Below are 26,097 nucleotides of genomic sequence, written 5' to 3'. Positions count from 1 at the left end.
TAATTCTCAGTCTGCCTGTCAGTGACTCACAGCTGATTGGCTGACTGATACACTTTCAAAGTAAAAGCTCAAAGATGTTAAAAGATGATGTTTGTGAAACATGCTGGCTTTTCAAAATAAAATGTACTCCTATAAATTATGCCTCGTATAATTATAGGACGAATTAGTTGCAGTGGCACCCTAAAAATTTCCTCCTGAAATTCTTGTACTTCTAAAATCTGGTACAGAGCATCTTTATTCTGTCTTTAATGTTCTTCTGTTCATGGTCCCTGTCAAATAAACTAATTAAAAATAATTATAGATTTAAAAGGTCAAGATATTCAAGACAACTACTACTATTACTTTATGTTCAAGTATTTACAACTAAGAGTTGCATTTGATCAAATTGTGTATTTATGTATTCGCTGCCTAATGATGAATAAATAAATACTATTGATGGTTTGTTTCTCACACTTTGGCAGGTTAATCATAACTCTGCTGTCCAACCAAAGACATCAGAACTGTTTTTCATGTTTCTCTCTTTAAAATATGTAAAGTGCCATAAGATGACATATGCTGTGAACTGTCTCTGAGTAAATAAAACTGAATTAAAGTCACGAGGGACAGACTTTTCTTAAAAATGTAAAAACTTTATTTGGCCGACAAAGACATCATTTAAAACAGTTAATGCCATACAATCCCTGCCGCTGCAGCGTTAACATACAGAGCAAAATGAAAAGCTTCCAGTCAACAGTCCCACTAATCACATCGTGTTCGAACGTTTAAAAAAGTAAAGTCTGCATCAGTCTGAGGTTTTCCTCGTGTCTATACCGTATCGTCCTCGTCACAGTGCTTCTTTCATCGCCTCACTCCCAACAGATGGTTTCAGATGGATTTCCTACCTTCCAGGCAGCTCAGTTCACCTTTAACTTGAATTCAGCGGACTTTAAAAAAAGATTCTCAGTGAGGACACAGTCTGAAATGTCTTTGCTTTACTGAATGATAGTCAACGGCTGTTTCAGTTTGACCCAGATATCTGGCTACTGAACTGTTTAACGCTTTTCCTTTGGTTGTTTTTCTGAAGCTGCAGTTTACAGATGTGCCCTGAACGTCTCATTAGCATCAGTAGAAGCTACGAGTCGGTGCTCAGAAAAGCCTCTAGTCTCCCCTCAGTTACTGCAGCTCAGACAGATGTATGACCAAAAAGGAGTTTGAAAACTGTGAAAAAAGGCATTCTCATTGAAACAGTGATTTTACAGACAAACCTGCTGAATATCAGGAGCACCGATGCGATGGATGGAAATGTTGAGACATAATCTGACAGATTTTTGGTTGTATACTGGAGTCGTGTTTTGAGAAACCACGTTTCCAGAGCCTTTGAAATAGATCTGACAATGATGAACCTTAAAATTATTACCTCTGATGTGTTAAGACAGTCTCATAAACCATCATTTTACTGTAGAATTCCTGATAAACGTGTTTATCCTGTGAAATCGTGACTCCAGCGGTCAACTGAAAAGTGCAACTTTGGCCACAGAGGCTTTTCTCTGAGGTAGAAACTGCAGCCGAGGAATTTAAATCGAACCAGTGGAAGAACTCCTGGGCTTCAGGTGATGGAAAACGGGTTAAAATGAAGAAGACTGTTGAATTACCAGAGCACTTTAAATAGACGGACACTAACAGATCTGTGCTGCCTGAAAACTGTCAAAGCTGCGTTCACGTCACGTCAGAAGTACAGATCAGCTGAGAACGCAAACAGCCAACATGTAGAACCGCTGCAGGTCGAGATGTTTCCTCTTAATCAATCAACCTCAGATGTTGTCTTGGTCCCACATGTTGATCCAACATTGTTTAAATACTGATAATCGTCCTGTTCGTGGTACTTAACAGTCTTTTTGTAAACAGTTTTTGGTTCGGGTTGTTGTTTTGTCCTAAAGACTAAATGACTTGTTTGTCTCTACAAGGACCACAGTGGATTCATCTATTCTCGTTTTTCTGTAGGAGAGGAAACACTTTAAACCAACCACAATCGACCTAGGTGGTGTTTTTATCCCAGATGTAAAACAGTGATGGAGGAGTTGTTTTGGTGGAACAGGGAGTGGAAAAGTGTGAGGCTCAGTGAAAATCCTCATCAAACCTGCCATTTCCAGTGAGCAGGGGAGCGAAACAAAGGAAATCGTACCAACTCTTCAACCAATCGATTGGTCTCAGAGAAACATAAAAATCTTTCCACAGACCACTGAGTGATTCTACCTGCAGCCTTGTCAGCCTAAATGAATTCTACATCAACATAAAAGCTGGTATTTGGTGTTAAATCAACGTAACCTGGTTATTTTCTCCTGATTCCAACACAAGAAGCATTGAGGACTAAAACACAGATGAGTTAACTGCTGTTTTTAATTGTTCCAGCATGTCGGTTGTTGCGCTGCGATACACAAACTGCTAGTGGCAGAATTTAAACTGGACTTTTTGGGTGTCAGGTTGAACAAGAGGCGGCTTCAGCGATGACTTCTTTGGCATGTTGTTACTTAGGCCTCTATTATGTTCTATTGCTGACATGCTGCCGACTACGTTGATAAATCGTGGGAGTCTACAGCATACGTAGGACACATCTACGTCTTTCGTACCGACACGGTTTCAGCCTGTTTACATGTGTGGAGGAGTCAAATAGACTCTCGTGGTTTTGGGGAAATGATGAAACTGACTTGACGTAGACCCTCAGTAGAAAGCACAACACTGATGACTCCCATTAAACATTAAATGAGTTAAATCCAACAGTCTCCATCAGATTGGACCAGGTCAAAGCTGTGAAGACGTCCACAGGTAGTTTCTTCTTCCAGCCACAAAAAATAACAGATTAATCCTGGAAGGCTGTTGATGGTTTTCTCTTTATGAAAGTTACACCAGAGATGAATGAGCAGATGGGAAAAGCAGACTACAGGGACATGCAGAAGTTGTTGTTTCTTGTAATGAAGCTAATTTTAATACGTGTCTGCAGCACCAGAGGCTCCACTTTCAGGTCTAAGTCTAAAACCCTTTGTTTGGAGACAGCGCCACCTTCTGCAATTTATAATGAATGTACGACTACGTTATTCATTTGTTGAAGTTTTAAGGCTCGGCCTTATTCGTATTATAAATTCTTCCAACACAGTTTCTGGCACCTAACTCATCCAGCAGCTTTAAGAAAACCCATACAAAACATAAATTAAAACATAAAAGGTTTGCTGTGTTTTTTGTTAGTGATTTGTCGTACGGTTTTTACAAAATTCTGTGTTAAAAAAACTGTTAAAAATCTCCATTGAAATGAATGGGAAGTCGGCCTGACAACTCCCAAAATTACTTTAGAACCTTGCAGCTCCGGTAGATTTTACAGTGGAAACTTCATTTGAAGTTTAAACGGGTCACAAGGCTTGAAATGTTATCTGTGTAAATCTGTGCATTAATATCCTTTATGGTTTTTTCGCAGTTGCAGTTTAAGTTTTCAGAATTTTTTTGAAAATCCTGAACTTGTCTTCATCTAGTGTAGGAAGTAAATTCCTTGAAAAACGTGCAGTTAACTTTGTGTCCCTGTCAAAACTTCTACTCTACATGAACCATTGATACCTAAAAATGTTAGAATTTTTGTTGGTGCATGAAAATATACCTGCAGTCCAAATCTACTGAGTCACACTAAGCCGCTGCTGAGGTTCAAAAACATCCAACGAAGTTCATCAGTTTAAGTCGCATTGCAGCAACTTGTTCCAGTTTTCACAGCAATGTTTCTGTTGTCAATTTTCATGGACGTCGCTATTTTATAACCAGAAACAGACTCATCAGATTGTGACTGTAATGAGCCATTAGGGGGCGCTAGCAGAATGCTAGCAGTGTTTTCTGAAAATTTGTAACTACAAGCAAATTAAATTTCCTGAGGTAAAAGTTAGCTGCACTACCGTTACCAGACTATAAACCAGACTTGTAAAGCTGACGTGACGTGAAGGCAACTTGAGCTGATTCTTTTACTCCATCTCTTCTTGGCTTCTTTCTCTTTTTTCTTGTATTTTTCTTTTTAAACAACAAAAACAGTTTTTTTTTTGTTTTTAAAAATGAGAGTGAAAAAACAAAAACAATCACAAAGAAATATTAGCTAAAAGGTTTGTTCAGTAGTTCTGTTGAAATTTGGACCAAAACACTTGCGTCTCGCTGCGTCCATCGTTCCAGTTTCAGCTCCAGTGAGTTAATTTGGCTGCAGCATGTTTTTGATCTGCTTGGAGGTAGTCTCATCGTTCAGATGTTTGGTCGTGTACCTGCAGGAGAGAAAAGGAAGGTTATTTTCAAAAGCTTGTTTCCTTCTGTGACGCTTGTTTGATGCTCCTGCAGTGAATCTCCACAACAAAATATCACTGAGAGAACTTCAGACACTGAAACTAAGCGGATCACGCAATGTAAAAAAACAAAAAAACAAGATAAATCTTTGTTAAATAAATATATAAATGAATAAAAGAAAAGTGAAAATCTGTCAAAATGGCAGAACTTACTGTAAAGTTGAAAAACCAAAACAAGTGTAAATAACAACAAATACCTACAAAATGCAGTGTTTTTCCTCAAAGTGCGTTTCAGCTGTACATACCGTTGCGTATCTCACTCAAAATCATCAATATTGAAAAAAGTCCCATTGCAAATGTTTGAATCTCATTTGGAATTTCTAGAAATGTTTAATAATTCATGCATGAACATTTGTGAACCGGTTTACGGACCTGAGAGCGTTGAGTAAACCCTCCACACTGCTGGGCGGCTGCTCCTTCAGCACCCTGATGCAGCCTTTCATCTGAAAATACCAAGAACATCAAAGATTAACCTCCTCTCTGGTCAGTGATTAAACCCATGATGCCAAACTCACACTGCAGAAGCTTCAGGTCGAGTTAAAACCATTAAAACCTCCTGTCGATTTGAGAAATCTGGTCCACAATGTTGCTCTGAACCCAGACTATCTGCTGATGTGAGGAGTTTATGGATCCAGACTCATCAGAGCTGCACCAAGAACATCAGACATGTTTGATAGATAGAAAGTCAGATCTGGGAGGTTCTGATTATTAGCTACCAGCAGGAACAGGGATGCTGGTGCCAAGCAGTGCTAAAAACATTAGCACTTGAGGCTAACATTAGCTAGAGAAACTGAAAGTTAACTCTGAATCCCAGAACCTACTGCTGGGTTTGAAAGGCTCGTTATTTTAAAAATACATGAATAAATCAGCAAAATGACACCATTTATCAGCCAGAACAGCCATGAGACATGCAGTTCTGTGGGGAAAAAGAAACTAATCCTAATCTAAGCTTGAAATTGAGATATTTCATCAGAGTCTATCTATCATGTATATCTAATTGAATAATTTAAGACAAAGGAACTCTTCGAACATCTATTTCATGAATCCGCTGCGTAGAAGAGAGACGAGTGGATATAAAAAATTCAGACTTCTGCAATAAAATCTGTCTAACTGGCAAAATCACATTAATTAGCAAAGTTTTGGATTCTGACAATTGGTACATCTTAAAGAATCATATAAGAAAATGTGATTAATATTTTCTGTATGTTACTAAAAGTTGTGTTTTAGTGGGATGTTTTTTAATATTTCCTGCTTTAATACAGTAGTGAAGCAACTTCCTGTTTAAGACCATGTCTCTTTTGGTACCAAACCATTTGACTGATGGAGGTTGAGCAACAAAATGTTGCTAATAAATGTACTTTCACAAGTTAGACAGTAAGCCCAAGTCTGTTTGAAATAATGAATAATTTGGCAAAAATAGCACCAGATCCTATTAAAAAAAATCTAAACATTCCAAGCTCCTTAGTTCAATTAAGCCACAGCTCACTCGGCTGAGACCAACAGTCCAAAATGCAGAGGTTTCAAAGAGAAAATAAATGCTACTGGATGAATAAATAAATGCAGCACGGCTCAGAAACAGTGAACAGAGGAGCAAGTTGTTGAGATGTAAATAGTAAATTATCTCTATTATGTAGAGACATGGGGGCACTTTGAAAAATGTTGAACATGTTGGATCCAGGTTTTTCCAGCTCTTTTAAATTAAATAAGCAAAGAAATTGTTGTTGAGTTTATGTCATTCTAACTGTGTACAGACATTTCTGAGTTCTCTCTCCTTCTTTATCCCAGAAACTTGTTGGAGTTCAGGAGGTCAAATCTACTTCCTGTAACCACATCAAGGCCACTCATCAAACTGAACATCAGGATGCTTCTCATGTCTCGTTAGCAGCGTACGTCTATGTTGGACGTCTTGACGAAGGCTCCGGCCGGATGAACGTGGTCGTACAGGATGATGACGCCGACCATCACACGGAGGCAGAACAACACCGTCTCCTCGCTGGCAAACCGACTGCGATACTCACTGCACAAACACAAAAAACACACAAAAACAGACAGTCGTGATGCAGGTTGGGGTCGGGGGCTGGATGTGAGGATGATGACGATGCGTTCAGGAACACGACGGGACTCACGGCGTCTCCAGCATCACTTTACACACGCTGGCCATCGTGCTCAGGCAGTCCGTCGTGTTCTCAATCGGCAAGTCTGGATTCTGGACGACGACAATAAAGTTTCAATCAAAAACAAAACAAATAAGACACGTCAAACTGTTACTGATATCAGAAAAACACACAAACCACAGACATTCTGACATCCACTGAGCATAAATCTGTTAAATGCTGGAACCTGCAGTTTACTGTAAAATGTAGTGACGCTGCCCTCTGCTGGTGCTTCAAGAAAAAACAGTCTATTATTCTGCAAAAATATTCATTACACCCAAAATACAAAGTTTTAAATAACCTGTGCATGAAATTTAAATGAGAAAAACAGCTGTTTCCTGTTTGTTTGCCAACTATACAAAAAACTATTAATTTTTTAAAATGTAATGAGGCATTATCTGGTTAAATATGTCCTAATTTGCAGAAACTTTCAGAACATCAATCTGTACATTAAAACAAATCCAGCCTCCAGATTCACTTTCATTTTGTTGACATATTAGAGTAAAGATGATTCAGATTCAGACTGAAGGAATAAAACTGGAGAGTGTGTTGGATGTAAGAGCTGCAGGACTGGAGAGTTTAGTGAAAACTCAGCTTTTACAGATATCTTTAGTAAGATTACATATATTTTATATTGGAGAACACTATTCTAACCAACAGTTCTCACCATGAAATGTCTCCAGTTGATTACTTTCACCAAGACCATTATCTTCTTGCATCACAAACATTATGAAATGTTACATTTCCAGGTGCAAATTAGGTATTTTTCCATTGAATGTGACCTCATTTGTATAAATATCCAGTTAAAGTGTTGTAAAATTAACACATAAGTTTATTTATGGCTTTTTTTTGTCCATTAGTCCAACCCAAAAGTCCGTAGAACAGGTACTGTAGCACAAAGCTGTAGTACTTTACTCGAGTATTTTCTTTCTACTTCTACACCAAAACTGCATTTCAGCGGGAAAAACTGCACTTTCTGCTCTACTGCTGTTATTCCACAGCTTAATAGTTCAATAGCCGTTATTTTCTAAGATATCTGTAAATTAAACACATGAATAGAATGATGAATTTATCAGTGAATAATGTTGTTGACTGTTAGTTTTACCCATTTTTTGTTGTTGTAATTTTGACATCTGGATTATTTGTTGGAAAAACAAAGCAACATGAAGATGTAACTTTGGATAACTGTGATAATATTTCTCACTATATTTTTCAGAATTTTTAACAAACCAATCTATTGATTATTCAAAAATATAGTCTTAACCAGATAAAGCCGTGAGTAATAATAATCTAATACAGCGCTTTCTGCACTATGTCCTTTAACTTTAAAGTTCCAGTGCCAGAGCAGGACTTCTTTTTTGTTGTTTTTTTTGAATGATCTGAAAACTTTCCGGCACACTGACCACCTTAAAAATCATGAATCCAAACATGTAACTGTGAGACGGTGGAGTGACTCACATCTGAGACGAACTTTGACGTGGCGTCGCTTAACGTCTTCAGCATCGGCGTGGCACTGGCGTAAAACAGAGACATCCGATTGGCCAGCTCATTGTTGACCTCATTTCCTGCGTTGGCCTGAAAAAACAAATAAAAAATTACCACCTTAAATTTACTACATTAAACATACAGGCCAGTAGGAACTCAGAAGTCAGTCTACCCTTCATTTCTGACGTTTTTTTTTTTTATTTTTATTAAATATTTTGTATTATTAGTATTTTGTATGTCCACCTTTACATTTAGTGACAGACTGTGGTGGAGGATACCATATTTCAGAAAAACTATTTTTTAGCTGCTCTGTGTTAGTGGGGTTGTGGTTTGTGTTTTTAAAACTCTTGTGTGATTTTGTTCTGTGGATGGTTCTCATGCTGGAATATTCCTCGTCTTCAGTCTTCTACAGGCTGGGAGTCACTGAATCAGACAGTATTTTGGTTCATCCACAGATATTCATCTATAAATGTCTTCTCCCCAACAGCTTTTACCCTAACACAGTCCCATATCGTCATACTTCCACCTCCATGCTTCACTGTCAGGACCATGCATCCACTGTGGTGATCCTGGTCAGGTTCAAACATGCTGGACTCCATCTGAGCCAAACTCATTTATCTTCATCTGACCAAACAATGTTTTCCCAACATTCATTAAGTTTCTTTAGCAAAGTTTCATCTTGCAGTTTTATGCCAATGAGCAAACCAGGTTTTTTCTTGTCGTCCGTCCAAAGAAGCTGAGGTTCTGACGTGTCTGAGCTTCACAGAAACTCTGATTTACATTGATAACTCCTGTGACAAGTCTGAAGATGCTGCTGTCTGTTTTTTACAGCTACATTTTGAAAGTAGTTCACTATTTACTCATTCTAGGAGGACGACCACTCCAGCCCTGATTAGTGGTACTATAGCTGCTTCTATACCTCCTGATTACTGCTGACACTGTGACTGAATTTTAATTACTCACTGATCTTCCTGCATCGTTTTCCATCCTTGTGAAGTCTCACAGTCTGATTTTTTATTTCCTCGGTTAAGTTCTTTTCCATGCGGAGCCATGATGCAGACATAGACACAGTCCACAGGTCCAAAACTGAGGAAGTTCTGCTGTTCACAGCTCATTTCAGAACCACGTTAAAGCAGTTGGGATGATTAGAAATCAAAGGTGGACTCAGCTTAGTTGAGTAATCACAGATTTTCTAACTTGTATGTCAGTGATTACAGATGGATTTTATTGTTTTGTTTCTACTTCAGGGCCTCACAACTTTCAATACAGTTTTTCTGAAGTTGTTGTATTTGATTGTTGATAAGAGGAAACACACAAGTTGACAGGTGATGGAATTCAGAATTAGTTTTTCTCACAATTTTCACTTTTTACATTCTCATGTTTATTCTCACAATTCTAGATGAAAAAAGTCAGAATATATTGTTTACATTGACCTTAATCCTTCTGCATAGTTCACACATAGTTCACTGCATCTGTAAAAATGCCCTAAACCTTTCCGTTGGGTCGGTTTTCATCTTTATTCTGACCACATTTACCGGTCTAACCTGTTTCTACATCTCTGGTGTGTGCAGCATGAATTCAGCGACTGTGTTGGTGACTTACAGACAGGTTGTTGATTCGCATGCGGCTGATGGTCCGGCGGTAGTAGCTGAAGTCGTTCTGGATTGCCGGGTTTGTCATCTGAAACAACGAACAGGCAGAGACAGAAGATGAAGAGGACGCTGGTGAGCAGCTGGGAAGCAGGTGAGGACTATTGGAGATGAAGACGAGATGAGGAGCAGCTCAGTCGGACCTTGAGTTCATCGAAGCGCAGCGTGAAATGAAGGATGTGGGCGAACTGACGAGCCAGAGCCTGTTTCTGCTCCAGGTGTTGAGTCGGAGTCGAGCTGGAGCTGGTGAGGACGTCCAGGAGACACTGCAGGCTGGACTCTGGTGGGACACAGGGACGCTTCTTTAAAATACATCAAGTATCAGACGGAAAGGTAAGAAACACTTCGACTTACTGTCATTTTAAACTCTGGATACATTCAGGTGACCACTTTTAACTCCACACACGACTAACAAGGTTTTGAATTTGACTAAATCTGTACATTTTATGGTGTCAGAGAGTTTGTTGGCTTGTGGTTGCCAGAGGTGCACCCCAATTATTTCAGATCACAATTGTATATGAAAACAAACCCTTATAAAATACATTGGTGAAGGTTAAACTAGTGTTTCCAAAGACTTTGCATCCAACAAGTCATCAGCATGAAGGTGTTTAAGTGAGTATCATGACAGCTATTTCCTCCCTAAACATCTCTGATATATTTAAACGCTTTGAAAAGTTAAAAAAGTAAAAATACATTTGTGGAAAGGAGAGTCTTTAGAGTGCCCTGATGTTTTGGAGCCACTGGATTAAACTAGCTATACTGTACACCCATCAACCCAACCTTTAAAGCCACTGGCAGGTGAAGACATTAATTATCTCTGACAATGGCTCCAATCTGTGGGTGGAACATATTAGGTAGCAGATGAACAAGTCAGTTCTTGAAGTTGAAGCCAGAAAAATGTGCAGCGAGAAGATCTAAGAGACTTTTACAAACTGTGATGGTAGACGAGCGGACCAGGAACACCCTAAAACAGCAGCTGTAGTGGGGTGTTTCTGGTATGCAGTAATTAGAAACCACCAGAAGGAGAAACACAAGAACAACCGGTGAACCAGAGACAGAGCCATGGACACCCAAGACTCAGCAACAGTTGTGGGGATTCAAGGTTGGATGACTTGAAGAGCTACTGAAGCACAAACTGCTGAAGTTCTTAAACATCCAGAACAAAGCTCCTACAATAAACACATGAGCTTCACAACTGGACCGTTAATGAACAGAAGAAGGTGTCTTGGTCTGATGAACCCTGTGGACGGCCAGATGTGTTGTTTATTTGGAATAAGTGGCAGCAGGATGGGAAGATTCTCTGAACAACATTCTGCTGGAAACCGTTGGTCCTGCTGTCATGTGGATGTTATCACCTTATATTATTTCCACACATACGGGCCAGTAGGGACCTCCTCCACCCCTAAAAAAAAAAACAACCCCAATGATGTTGCTGTGTGTAAAATCTCTTGTGGAGTTTCGTAACATGTGGTAAACAACTGGTTGCATTTAAACCCAAAACTAGATCCTCGTCTGAACCGTCTCAGTCGTTTTGGAGCCAAAACTTTGATGGAAATGAGCACAGAGTAAAAAGAGTGAGTGAAAGCAAAAACCAAATGAGACTAAGTGTCCTGAAGTTCATCTGACTTGCCCTCCATCAGCCCCTCCAACCTCCCAATATGGACATTTGTTCCTCTTTGTAGACGCATAATCACAGTCCAGCAGGTTGTCCCAAAAGATGTCTCTGAAACATCTACAGCTGATCCAAAATGCTGCAGCCAGAGTACTGACAGGAGTTAGCAAGAGAGAGATCATATTTCTCCTATACTGGTTTCTCTTCATTGGCTTCCTGTAAAATCTAGAATAGAATTCAAAATCCTTCTTCTGACATATAAAGCTCTTAACAACCAATCTCCATCATATGTTAAAGACCTGATAGTACCGAGGTTTCTTCTCTTTTAAAAGGCTGTTTTTCTTGCCGTTGTCTCCTTAGGGCTGCTCTGGGGGTTCAGGCTTATGGGTTCTGTAAAGCGTCTTGAGGCAATTTGACCTGTAAGTGGTGGTATATAAATAAAATTGAATTGAATTGAATTGAATTCTACTATCACCAAATGAGGTGACAACAGCCCAGTGATCCTACTAGAACAGGGGTCTGCAACCTTTAACAGTCAAACAGCCATTTGGACCCATTTCCCACAGAAAAGAAAACACTTTTTGACATTTAAAATGGAGATAACGCTGCATGTATCGTTTTTTACCTTTATGCTATGCATAAAAAAAACTAGTGTGTTGCATTTATGATGTAACGTTAGCTGCTGGCAAACAGTGTAACATCCCATAATGGACAACTTTTCAGTACACTGAAAGTGTCTGAGTTTACAAAAAGTTTTAAAATGTTGAATAAAATCGCTATAATTGCACTTTGAGTTTGCAGTAATCTGTGAATGTAGCAGATGAAAAATGCAGATAAATATAAATGAAACTAACATTGTTGTTTAAGTTCACATGTCTATATATCCATTCAGTCATCAACCAAAAATTCTTTGAATTGAGAAATTTTCCTGATTATGTCAAATATTGCTATTTGACAAAAATGCCATTAATTGTGATTATTTATTTACAAATCCTCTAATTAATTAGATTATTTTTTTTAATCGCATCCCACCACTAATATTTATCTTACTTGGTTAATGTGATTTTTGCTCCTGAACCTCAACCCACAGCGTCTGCAGGGCTGTAAGAGACACATTTATCTTCACACAGGATTGTGAGCGATGTCTGTGTTTAATGTAGTTCATGTTGGAGAAGATCTGCTCACATACGTATGTGGATCCAAAGATCAACAGGACTCCAAATGAACACTCACACACTGGCTGGGATCGCACATTGGCGGTTGTGATGCATATTTTGACCGATCAAAAATTAAAACATTTTATTTTGATGTTTTAAGATCACCATAATCTTCAAATTTAGAGTTACATTTTAAAAACTAACAAACTAAAATAAAATAAATTTGAATTAAATAGTCATTATTTATTTTCCAAAGCTACAGGAAGCTGCAACAGAGGGATGAAAGAGCCGCAGGTTGACAAACCCTGTACTAGAATGTAGAGGAGGCCTCTACTGGCTCATATGTACGACAATGATTAGCGAAGATAACATCCATCTGACAGGAGGTGGTCTGCTGCCATGTTAAAGAACACCTTCCTAAACCAAATCCAGCCTTCATGGCAGCAGCATTCCCTGGTGGCATCTTTCAGCAGGATAATGCTCCCAGCCACACTGCAAACACTGTTCAGGAATGGTTTGAGGAACTTGACAAAGTGTTCAAGGTACTGACTCGACCTCGAAATTCCCCAGATCTCAACACGATGTAGCGTCCGTGAAATGGAAAAACAAATAGGATCCATGGAGGCCGCAACCCGCAATTTCCAGGACTTAAAGCATCTGCTGGTAACATTGTGGTGTTAGAACACCTTCACAGGGTCATAGAATCCAGACTACACTGGTCAGAGGGCAGGAAGGCGACTTGGAGAATATTAGGCCGGTGGATTTAACAGTGGCTAATCAATGCATATTTGTTCTTTCAGATGGATGGACGGAAGGATGGACGGACGGACGGACAGACAGATGGATGTCCTACCAAGCTTCTGGGAGAACTCGTAGAAGGTTTTGAGTTTTGCGACCAGAGGAACCACAGCCGACCAGGCCTTCTCCTGAACGCCCTCCACACCAGGACTCTGGATCGCCTGAAAACACAAAAACAGAGAAAAAACTGTTCGACTCACTGAACTGATCAGAGGATGAAGCCGTTTCACAGCGAAAGCCTGAAGACGATGGAAAGAGAACAGCAGAAACCAAATGAAATTAAAAATAACATTAGATGTGATGAATTTTTTTTAGCCAAAATCGTCCGATTAACTTCACCCCATAATTTCAAATTTACAGATTATACTCATAGACTGGATGTAGAAGCCATGATGTTGTTTATCAGCTTTACCAGTATCAAGTTTTGGGATTCTTCATTTTATTAAACTATAAATAATGAAATGTTGGATCTAACTTGAGTACACTGTGATAACACGTACCCTAACTTTATTATCCATTTTCTTCCCAAGGGAACCATAGTTTACAAAACAAACACCATGCTATATTGAAGAAGACCTGAACCTACAGATTGAGTCCATTAATTTGAAGGAAAAATATCTAATGAGGGAACAAATCATGTAAGAAGTAAACTCATTTTCTCTCCCCCCACTGGCAGCTGGAAAGAATGCAGGTTTTAGGCTTCACCTTCCTTTCCTACCTTCATTTTTTTAGATACACTCTTTGGTTTCAAACAACGACACTCAGTTTTTCTTCTTCAACGTTCTATGCAGCTCATCATTTCAGGTTTTTATAGCAGCTCCTGGTGAAAGTGAACTCTAAAACTCCAGAAGAATGTATAGGTTGGACCCAGCAAGATTTCACTTTTATATATAAATACAGTGATTTCTGATCTGGACCTGGTCTAATGTGGTCTGAATGGGGGAGGAGAGAATAGAATGAAGGCTACACACATTAGAAAGTGGGTTTCAGTCAGCATTTATGGTTTATTTAAACTGTCTGACCTGGTTTTCCATGAATAAAATGTGGAGAATCAGTCGCTCAGTGCTGTAAATTAAGTGTAATGTATTTTTGCCCTTAACTGCCAAACTGGAATCTAATGTTGACGTTGTAATGTGTGTCTCTTTCACCTGATAGAGTATCTGCACCTCCTTCATAATATAAAAAGATCTCAAATGCCGACCAACTTCTCACATCTGGAAACCTGAGATCTAACAATCCTGCTGATCAGTTTCATGAAGAAAAGAAGATGCCTGAACTGCTGCCAGCTGTAGTACCATCGGTCTGTTGTATGTTATCTTGTAATCATAAGATGGAGTGAGATGAATGAATCCATCTCTATGTATAGTCCATCCTGTTACCTGTCGGATCTCCTCTCCAGCTCCTCTGTAGGCCTGCAGATCGTCCAGGATGACCCGAGCCTCCATCAGCACCTGGTTCACCTTCTCCCACACCTCCGTCTCCGACTGGGAGGGCTGAGCGTCTGAACAAACACAAGAACAAAGGTTAGAACCAGCAGGTGTCATTAAATACACAGATTCTGTCCGTTGGTGCGTCTTACTCTCAAAGTCCAGGAAGAAGTTTCCTCCGTTGTTGTCGATGTCTCTGGTCAACACCTTGATCAGGTTCCCCATGCTGCCGGCACAGTTCAGACAATGTTAGCGTTGGACAGTTTCTGGATGGTTTTTGCTTGATCCGGTCACATTTTTCTCTCTGCCGGCTCGTTTTTCACTGCAATATAAAGTCCTGAACCTCTATGGAAACAGAACAACCATGAAGAAACGCTTCAAGTGCCGCAATTTGTAAAAAAGTTTAATGTCTTTGATGAATTACTTGACAAAATTTCCTTTTTCAAGTGCCAACAGGCATTATGAGTACTGGAAAAGAAATGGTAACTGTATATAGTTAAGGTATTTTACTACCGTAATTTCCGGACTATTGAGCACACCTGAATATAAGCCACACCCACTAAATTTAAAAAGAAAAAAATTTGTACATATTATAAGCCACAGGTGTCCACGTTGTAACATGAGATATTTACACAAAGTATTTTTTTAAACTTTTAATTAAATAAATGCTTGTTTCCCAAACAGTGCCTGTAACACGGCAGAAACACGGCATTAACACGGAAGAAACACGGAAGAAACACGGAAGAAACACGGAAGAAACACGGCAGTAACATGGCAGTAACACGGCAGAAACACGGCAGTAACATGGCAGTAACACGGCAGTAACACGCCAGTAACACGACAGTAACACAGCAGTAACACCGCTGTAACACGGCTATAACATGGCTATAACACGGCAGTAACACGGCAGTAACACACACTGAGTCAGTTCTTCACGCTGAAGACTCCAACATCTCACCATGGATTCATTGATGCCAAGATTACTGCAGCAGCTCTATTTCCTTCTTCCAAGGGCAGATCGATTACCTTTAACTTGAAAGCTGCATCATGTGCATTTCTTTGTGTGTTTTCCATGATGAGGGTGTGGGCTTGAAGCCAAAATGACTGATCTGAAGAATTTAGTGTGAGTGCGTTTGATTTAATTCAGTTTCATTGGTTCACTGTGACCTGTTCAGTAATTTCATTCTGATGTGACGAGTCTAAATGTATTGATGGCATGAAGCTCGGCAGTAAAAATCTATACATTAGCCGCATTGTTGTATAAGCAGCAGGGTAACGGCTTATAGTCCGGAAATTACGGTACTTATAGTTCTGCAGTTCAGCCAAAAACTCTGATTTTTGTCATGTGAGTTGAGATGGAAGTAATTTATTTGTAGTACCAAGAAGCGCAGAAAGTTTCGTTTTTTTAAGGAAAAAGTTGAAAAAATAGAATCAGCATGTGTATCATTTTTTAGAAATTGCTCAGTATGATGAAAAATGTGGTGTTTTGTATAAACACTGCCTGCAGTTCGTCTGAAAACTACCTGAATTTTTGCTGAATCATTCAAAGCATCTCCGCCTGGACAAGAAGTGCAGAATTATTAGTTTTTTTACAGAGTCTGTTTAAAGCAAACTGTTTATTTTTGGTGGATTTTTAAAGGAGACACGGAGAATAAAGTGATTTTGAAGAAATATCTGAATTTGAAGCTTGGACTTTTCAGATGGAGCTGCACACCACACAATTCTGTTTTTACAGTTTCTGAGTGTGATGTAGGCAACGTTCCCTAGAGGTTCCTCTAATGTTCCCTGAATAATGTTCCTGTTTTCTGGGATTGTTATTTATGGCGTATATCTGCAGTTCACAGCAGTGTTTGCATTTTTAAAAGATGGAGATGGAATTCCCAGCAGGCCACTACAGCTGCAGTTAATGTTGAAGACAGTGGAAAGGCTGTAGAAAGGGTTTATTATTGGAAAATGTAGCTACAGCATAAAACAGCAAACCTCATATTCTACTGTAAAGTCCTTTAATCCATTATAGCGCCACCTGGGATTGCTGTTTATCTACTTGTGAGCACAGCTGCAAGTATTTTACTGTAAATTCACATTTTATATAAGAATGTGGGAGCACATTTCACAGTAATCACACTGTAAACAATGTAGTAAAATACTGGAATTGCTGTACTTTTACACATATTTTGGACCCAGTGTCGTGTACATGAGAGGAAAGTGGAGTTTGTCGTACATCAGGACGGTGACTTTGTGCTGCAAACGAGCTAAAGCTTAAAATAACGCGATGTTGCTACAGACTGACGGATGCAAGCTGAACTGGAAGCAGCGCCTTCGTGATAAAAACAGCGAAAAGGGGAAGTGATGAAGTCTCTGAAAGTTTGGCCTAAATTTAAAACAGAGGAAGTAACGCAGACTGAGCTCAGGTCAGGTAAGAAGCCGTGCAGAAAACAGATCTGAAGTGAAACTGCGACACCACAGCGTCAAACACGAAGCAGCAAAAACTGTGAAACAAACATCATGAAGCTCTCAGAGATGTTCTCACAATAACAGAAGGTCAGGATCAGACATTTAAAACAGGTCTACACAACTCCAAGGCTTTCTAAACTCTCATTTTAGCAGATTTTCACCAGCTTCTTGTCTTTAACCCTCTAAACTCCAAACAGGTCCTCTGTGTTTTATGCTCCTGATACATTTTTCTTCACTGTAGGTTCATTTTTCACTGCAATCTAAAGTCCTGCACCTCTATGGACACAGAAAAACCATGAAGAAGGAGACAGAACTCAGAAATGTCTAAAAAAAAAGTTGATTATTTTTGGGTTATTTAATTTAGAAAAAAAACTAGAATCAAAATGTATACCATTTTTGAAATTACTCAATATGGTGAAAAACATGGTGTTTTGTAAAAACACTGCCTGCAGTTCATCTGAAAACTTCCTGGATTTCTCTCACATGACTTTTGTTCACAGCTGAATCATTCAAGGCGTCTCAACTGGGACTAGAAGCGCAGAATTATTAGTTTTTTACAGGTTAAAGCAAACTGTTTATTTTTGGTGTTTTTTTTTTTTTTTTTTTTAAATATGAGTTCTGTAAAATAAAGAGATTTTGATGAAATTTCCCAGCTTTAAGCCTAGTTTTGCTTATTTTTCCTGATGGAACAACACGTCACATATGATGCATTCACTGTCACACAGTTGGAAATCCCACAATTCCTTCTGTTTTTACAGTTGGGATAATAAAAGGTGTAATTTTGGTGATTGTTTTAAGAAAACACGGCTTTGAAATCCACCAGCAATGCTTTGGGTTTCCAGTGTTACAGAATTCTGAATAGAAATCTACGGGCAAAATTCTGTAACAACAGCGATGCTGACTTTAACAGCAAATGGTTTATCTTGGGGAAATTTTTTAGATTTTTTTTTTTTTTTTTTAAGCGATTTTGATTAAATATCATGATTTTATTGCTATTTTTGTTAATTTTCCCAAAGGGAATCACAGATGGCCAATACAAAGTTGTACATTTGATCATTTGTTTCTGTTTTTAAGGTTTCTGACTGATAAATGGTATCATTTTGACCATTTTTTTAAACCGATATCATGTCTTTCAAAGTGTCTGTGGGCTTTAAGGTCCAGACTGCCTCCCTATATCTGCACGGTTTCCTTGTTAAAGCAAGAAGCTGCCAAGAAGCCAAAACTGATGTTACTCTGATAGGGAAAAAGCTCATCCTTCACTGTGAAACCACTTGGTTCATACAAAAATCACCTTTTAGACACACAACAGGACAACTAGATGCGACGAGGCTGCAAAGAGACACAAAACAACCGCAAAAATGCCAGAAAGTTTTAAAAAATAGATGCAAAATAAACACAAGTAAATGCAAAATCGAGAGCAAAGAGTCACAAAATGACCAGAAAGAGCATAAAACTGACTCAAAAAGACACAAAATGAACATAAAAAATTGTTAATTAAATACAAACAGACATGAAGATCACCTCTTAGGAACACAAAACGCTTCCAGGATGCGAAATTACTGCAAAATGATTCAAAAGAACTACAAACAGATGGCAACCAATGGGAAAAGGGATGAAAAATGACCAGAAAGAGATTAAAACTTAAAATTACAAAATTACTGAAAAGAGGAACAAAACCACTTAAAACACATTCATGGCAACAGATACAAACAACTATAAAGACACAAAAACAAAAACCACAAAGAGACACAACTCATCCCCAGAGACAGAGAACCAAATACGAGCAAAAGATGTCTACATGCAAAGGTTGTAAAGACGTTGTTTTGCTGTTTTTTACACAGAAATGCAGCTGAAAAATGTAATTAAACTACAACTGAGTCTTTTTACATGTAAAGTGATTTTATTTAGACTTCATCCTTCAAAGTCTGTTTTTAGCTGAAAATATTCACACATTTTTAAGACATACATGAGAGAAAGTTTGTGAAAGCTCCGCATTTCTTCTTTTTTATTTAATAAAGTCCAGACAGCTGGAGATACTAAACGGGAGAAATGAACTATTCTAATTTTAGATGTTTTACTGTCAGCTCAGCAGTTGTTTAAAAGGATCTTATCTTCCTCTATTAATAACTAACCCTACTGAAATGTAAAGTTGTTTTAAGGAACATGTGGTTTGCACAAAGATGTGGAACTGTTACGTCCAGATGGTTTGAAACAGCAACTTTGATTAAAGATTTATCTGCAGATGGTTCTGTTAGTTTAAAAATTAGAAAAAAACTTCCAATTTCTCTGATATTTCTTCCAGTATCAGCAAAAATCTAAAACAATTCTCACGTTCGATTAGTTAAACCAGCGACTGTTTGGTGCCAGAACATATTAAATGATAAATTATTAATTAGAAAAAACAGTCGTTTGATGGTCTGATTGACTAATCAACTGTGTTGAAGCTGCTTCAGATGGAGACGTTCATTTAGTTTCTCTTTTCACAGTCATTTACTTGTTCCCCTCTGAAATGTAGTGGAACATTACTAAGAGGGAGAAAATGAAAATAAACAAGCCAAGTACCTGAAAATGTACTCGAGTAAAGGTACTTATCTACCACTTCTGGTTATGACAACAGTCTCATTCACACAAAAACATTAATTCCATTCTATTGCACATATAAAACCATTTCTGCTCCTTTTAATCTTATTTTATTGTACTTGACAAACTGGATTTTTATTTTTAGTTGCATCATCTCTGTTGCATCCCTGGTCACCTGACAGTCACGTTAATAAAGCAGATTTACCTGAATTAATTAGAAGTATTCAACTTTCATTTTATTTGACAGTTTATTCTAATCATTTAAGACTACAGGATGTGATGTAATCTGGTCGATTAAGGTGTTTTAACTGATCAATATTTAACCAAAGCTCTTTGTTTACGTCGACTGTCACCCAGATGTCATAAATCTTAAATAATAATAATAAATGCAGTTTTATTAGTCAGTTACTGATTATTTTGCTTCACAAATGAAGAACCCTGGATGTCTGTCTGGTTCTGATGTCACTATTTTAAGCTCCAGACATGTGAACGTTTTTCTAGTGGATCATGAACTTGTCACTTTTCGTTTTTACGCTGATGACACTCAACTGTTCCTGCCTGGTAGATCCTCAGACCTTGGTGTGCTGAAAAAGACAAAAATTTTATCTTCAGCTGATAAAAGAGAGGTTTTACTTCTTCAGTCCCAGCACCTGGTGAAATAAATGATGAACTTTTGGATCTAATCAGGACAAAGAATCTGACAGTGATCTGAGTTTTCAGCAGCAACCCAAAATAATGTTTTTACCATCTTGGAAATATTTCAGAACTATCCTCTATCTTAACATTTAACCCATTAAATCTTTTAAAAAAATTGATCCATTTATCAATGACAAACTGGTCAAACAGAAATAATGCATCGATTTTTCTGCTTTCAAACAGTCACTGTTCATCTGAGATGAAAAAAGAAATCCAAACTGAAAATGGTGATATTTCACTAAAACCACTTTATTCTATACGCATCATTTAAAAAACCTTCAAAAGCAGGTCATTTGCACGAGATCCTGTAAAAACAACATGACTCAACAGTTTTAGGTTGAACTGCAGGCAGTGTTTCCACAGAGCAGAGAGGCAATTAAAACCAACTGGATCAATCAAATAAATGCAGCATGGCTCAGAAACAGTGAGCAGAGGAGCAGGTTGTTGGAGATACATTCAGCATGGTGAAACATCTTTCTACTGATGATGAGCAGAGTAGAGAGGAAAAGTCTGGAGAGGAAACATGGAAATAATTCAATATCTACAGTACGGAGACAAAAGAACTAGAAAGAGACGCAAAATGACACAAATAACACAGAAAATTGTCACAAAGATACATGAAACAGCAAAAACTTGATGGGAAAAACAAAAATGTGAGACAGAATGTCACAAACCAGACACCGGAAAGCAATACGAACTAGACACAAAACGACAAAACTGAGACACAAAATGATTAGAGAGACAATAACAAAAATAACACAATAATGCACAATAAATGGCTCAGAAACAGTGAACACACGATCCAGTGGTTGGAGATACATTCAGCATGGAGAAACATCTTTCTACAGAAGAACAGAGCAGAGACTCAGAAGTGGACTAAAAATTGTTCAAAATGCAAAAAATTATCTATGGCTGAAAAATAGTCATTTTGAGTCATTTTAAGTTAGTTTCAAGTAATTTTGCATAGTTTTTGACGTATTTTGAAGAAGTTTTGAGTCATTTTGGGCAATTTTGTGTTACTTTACTTCAACTGAGAGGAAACTCAAAGCTACTGGATCAATAAAATAAATGTAGCATGGATCAGAAACAGTGAACAGAGGAGCAGGTTATTGGAGATACATTCAGCATGGTGAAACATCTTTCCACAGATGATGAACAGAGTAGAGAGGAAAAGTCTGGAGAGGCTGGAAACATGGAAATAATTCAATATCTACAGTATGTGGAGACAAAATGACACAGAACAAGAAAAATGAGACGCTAAATGACAAGAAGAAGACATGAAAATGACAGAAGGGAGATAAAATTGTCCCAAAGAGAGAAAAACGCCACAGAAAGCAACAAAAAAGAGACAGAAGTTGTTGGAAGATGCATTCATCATGGTGAAACATCTTTCTACAGCTCAGGTACAACAGAGAGAAAACGTTTGTGGAGGCTGTAGAAATGTAAATAATAAATATCTGTAGAATGTACGGCCTCCATTATCTTGACTTCAGGACTTTATATCGTCGTGTCTCTGTATGTTTCAGCTTCTTTACTCTGGTAACTCTGAGGACAAATTTCAGATTTTCATGACTTCTTTAATCGGAGACTTGAGTTTTCATTTCTTTAAAGCTGTGTTTAATATATCTAAAAAACGTTTTCGTCTTTTTCAACAGATAACTTTCGTCACCTGTCTTTTTATAAATCTAATGACTTTATGACTTGTCTGCACTTTCTCACTTGTATTTTGAAGCATGCTCCTTAAATTAGGATTATAACCATCATTATTGTTCAGTTTGTATGGAAATTGTCTTTGTGCTGCAGATTTATTTAGTGAACATGGAGTGATGGTGCAGTGAACAAACACTGAGCTGCAGCACTAAAATCCTGCTCACAGTTTTACACATCAAACAATAAACGCAGCTCTGAAACCACTTCTTTCACTTTGATCCTTATTTTTAGATTCTGCTCTTTCACTCTGTTTTATTAGAAAACTGGCAGCTCGACACTGAAAATCACTCCTAGTTAATTCAGCTGAGAGACGCAAGTTCCTCAGTTAGCTTCACTTCAGTTGATTCATTCCTCCAGACTCGTCTTATGAGATGTAAAAGTGTTAAACAAGCTCAGGTAAATTAAATAAACATGAGAAAATGACTTCAATCAACTTAAAACGTTAAGTAGAGTCAGCTAGTCTTGTTTTACATTTTCTAGGGAGTTTCTATGAGTGCTGGGACTGAATTCAGTAATTAAAATATAATTTAATGTATATTAAAGGCAGTTTCTCAAACTACAAACAGGAGACTGAGGAGTTTTAACTCTAATAATTCATCCTGAGAAGTCTGCTGATCTGCTGCTTCTGTCTCTGATTAACGTTGTTAAACGATATGAGTGAATTCTTAGCCGTTTGGTCATTCAGGTTATTATTTTAAGTCCAAAGCCTCCTTCAGACCTCCACTTATTTCCATTCATCTGAGAGGAACTCAGCTTGTTGCCTTCATGTCTCAATCTGCACTTTTCCATAAAGTTCTGAAGGTAAATTTCACTTTCAGCCACTCTAAGCACTAATAATAGTAATTTCTTTAATAAAAAGTAGATGGCTTGATGTAGCAATGCTTTCTCTTTGGAACTGTCATGTTTAGAGGCACATTTCTTAACTCACATCCTCATCAAACCACTGAATTCTAGCATGTTTGCTCACAAACGCTTAATTTTCACACCTCACTGGCACAACACATCATTTAGTTAATGTTTTTATCCCCAGAGTGGCAATTTTTACACTTATCTCTTGAGTGACGGTGTCTATGGGGCTGTGAGAGAAAACCTGTCTGGTCCAAAGCAACATCATTTTGCACTAAATGATGGAAGAGCCGAGCATTAACAGCAGATTGATGGCAAATGTGGTTCACTGCAACTGGTAGGACCAAATGTGTACATTAACGGATAGTCAAGCACAAGGAACACAACTTGTGATTAATGCAGAAACCTGTATTCATCAAATAACCTTGCAGAGTCTTTCCTCTGCATTTATTAAATACCTGCAGCCTCAGACAGCAGCAGGATCCACAATAGCGTCTCCAAAGAGAGAAAACAGCAGTAATTTGATTAATTACTTCCAATTGTAAATTATCCATGACATGGAAACAGGATGGATCATGATCTAACAACACACTGTGAACTTTTCTTCACCTCAGACTGGTAAGAATCACAGTTTAGTTTGTCACCCGGTTGTTCAGGACTGTTTCCTCTGAGTTTATTAAACACCTGCACCAGCAGACAACAGCAGAATCCATACGAGTTTCTCCAAAGAGCGAAAACAGCAGTAGCTTAACTGATTACTTATGATTATGAATTATCCCTGACATGGAGATGGGACTGTTTGTCTCTATATGTAGCCCTGCGACAGACTGTTACCTGTCCAGGTGTCCCCTGCCTTCACCTGAGTCAGCTGGGATAGACTCCAGCCTCCCCCATGACCCTAGTGAGGATTAAGTGGTGTATAGATAATGGATGGATGGATGGATGGATGGATGGATGGATGGATGGATGGATGGATGGAGACGGGACAGTTCAGATTTGTGCCTCGTTGTTAACAGGAAGTTACACTTTTAGTTTGTCGCTTCCTGTTGTTCAGGAAGATTTCCTCTGAGTTTATTAGACACCTGCAGCATCAGACATTTATGCAGCAACTAATTATTTACTTATAATTGTATATTATCACTAACATGGAGACAGGATGGATCAGGATCTAGCAGGAAGTCACTCTTTGTCCTTTTCTTCACCTCAGACTGGTGAGAATCACAGTTTAGTTTGTCGCCTCTGGTTGTTTAGGAATATTTCCTCTGAGTCTATTTAACACCTGCAGCATCAAACTTAAGAGTTTTAATTTTAAATTATCCCCAACATGGAGATGGGACGGATCATGATGAACAGAACATTTCAGCATTTTAAGAAATCGTAAATGAATTGGACCTTTTGATGAGCTGCTGTTAGTTTGATTATTACTTAATTATAATGTGTTAATCATCACTTTGTGTGTCGTCTAATTTCATGTAAACGACGAACATCGCACTGCATCTTTTTCTGTCGCTGGTTGGTTGAATCTTTGAGGAACATTAACAGAAAAGTGAATTACAAAATGTCGTCTCTTTAACTAAAAAGGACTAAAATGCCTCAAGTTACATGAACTTGTGTTTTTAAGGTTCAACGGTCTGAAAACACAAAAAGATGACAGTTTCGGATTAAATAATTAGCAGATCTCTCATATTTATATTAAGCAATCTACAAAAGACAAGTTAGTTTGACTGTATGTTGTTATGACGATTTACAGTGTACTTTTTACTTCCTGTATCAGATTTTCCTGCAAAAGTACAGGAAAATACTGAGACTTCTTTCCAATAATATTCTCTATTTATATAGTTTTGACGCCTGTTATCAACATTAACTACAGCTGCCAGTAGCTACATTGAAATGCTTTCCTCTTTTAAAATGTAAAAATGAGTGAATTGCAGACACGACTAAACAACAGTGGGTTTGATTTTATGAGAATTCAGTTTAATGCATATAAAATCCTAAAACTATAAAGGAAAAGTGCCATTTTGATGGATCAGGATTAGTAAAGTCTGACAAACTGCAGTCTAGTGAATGTATTTAAGGAACTGAGAGAAATAATCCACTTAATGTGAAATAAAGTAAAAATGTGGAGTCAGAGTGAAGTTATAAAAGCTGTTCTCAGCTCTATGAGTCCAGTTTAGGTTCAGTTCATTCTGGTTTTGCCTCAGCAATCATCAGATTTGACATTTTTAGGTGTGTTTGGTGAAACTGTCAGAGTTTGGCTGCGTGTTGACACTGATCCATCGGGGTGTATCTGCGGTTTGATCGAGACGCACCGAAGCACGGCGGGTTCTCCGGTAAACCGTCGGTGCTCGGCTGCAGCTGAACCGTCGGTGGAAACCTCCGGGAGGTTCGTGAACGATCCTCCTGCTGCGGAAAGTAAAACCGAGCCCGGAGGCGCAGCTTCTCTCCTGCGCAGCGGCAGGACCTGACATGTCCGATCCACCCCGAGCAAAGAGCCGCCGGGCCCCGAAAACAGCCCCGCTCCCTCCCCCGGTCCTCCCCGCTCCCTCCCCCTCCTCACCTTCACCGATAGCTGATCGATAAGTGCGGATCGATGCGCTGCGTCCGGCTCCGGTGCGTCCAGGTGTCTCCCGGCGGGCCGCCTCCTCTACATGCTGCGCCACCGTGAACCCGGAAAACAGCCGCTGCGCGCTCCGTTAACTATAAAAGGAGTGATTTCCTCAGGAGGAACTGAGCTCTGAGCCAATCACAGGCCGGCAACCGGAGGGGTCGGCCGACGGAGGCAACCGGAGCGGAGAGGAGGAGGAAACTGGGTCACATTTGAACTTTTACATCACTTTTATGAGAGAAAACGTCCAAATTATGAGGGAAAACTCTGTCATATTACATTTCTACAAGTGCAACGTTATGATTTGAGCTTCATGTCCCATAATAATGACTTTAAAAGTCTCACATTTCACTTTTCATCTACTTATCGTGAATTAAAGTTAAAATATTACACTTAATATTTCATATTTTTACCTTTAAAATCACATTCATGAGAAAAAAAGTCTAAAATATGGAGGAAAACTCAATTATATTACATTTCTACAAGTGCAAATAAAAATATTAAGTAAATATCTCATCATCTGGACTTCCATCCATCCATCATCTATACACCTCTTAATCCTCACTAGGGTCATGGGGGGGGCTG

At 38.6% G+C, this 26,097-nt stretch overlaps 1 protein-coding gene and 1 long non-coding RNA gene across 2 annotated transcripts; one reads left to right on the top strand and one right to left on the bottom strand.

Moving 5' to 3' along the window:
- Positions 1 to 608: 608 nt before the first annotated feature.
- On the bottom strand, positions 609 to 25,623 carry LOC111568597 (CYFIP-related Rac1 interactor B-like). Its single transcript, XM_023270302.3, has 11 exons — positions 25,465 to 25,623; positions 14,774 to 14,847; positions 14,574 to 14,695; positions 13,250 to 13,355; positions 9,771 to 9,907; positions 9,581 to 9,658; positions 7,952 to 8,068; positions 6,467 to 6,546; positions 6,231 to 6,357; positions 4,713 to 4,783; positions 609 to 4,262 (listed from the first exon to the last, which is right to left on the bottom strand). Exons 2-11 carry the CDS (start codon positions 14,844 to 14,846, stop codon positions 4,193 to 4,195), a joined length of 981 nt encoding a protein of 326 aa, XP_023126070.2. The 5' UTR covers position 14,847; positions 25,465 to 25,623; the 3' UTR covers positions 609 to 4,192.
- LOC129349852 (uncharacterized) lies at positions 9,830 to 16,071 on the top strand. The gene is made up of 2 exons (XR_008603009.1): positions 9,830 to 9,960; positions 14,350 to 16,071. It is a non-coding gene; the product is annotated as an uncharacterized LOC129349852 (long non-coding RNA).
- Positions 25,624 to 26,097: the final 474 nt, after the last annotated feature.

This window comes from Amphiprion ocellaris, chromosome 10 (genome assembly GCF_022539595.1).
Source record: "Amphiprion ocellaris isolate individual 3 ecotype Okinawa chromosome 10, ASM2253959v1, whole genome shotgun sequence".
Classification (NCBI taxonomy): Eukaryota; Metazoa; Chordata; class Actinopteri; family Pomacentridae; genus Amphiprion; species Amphiprion ocellaris.
The sequence above is the reverse complement of the archived record's forward strand: the minus strand, read 5'-3'. Positions and strand labels throughout refer to the sequence as shown.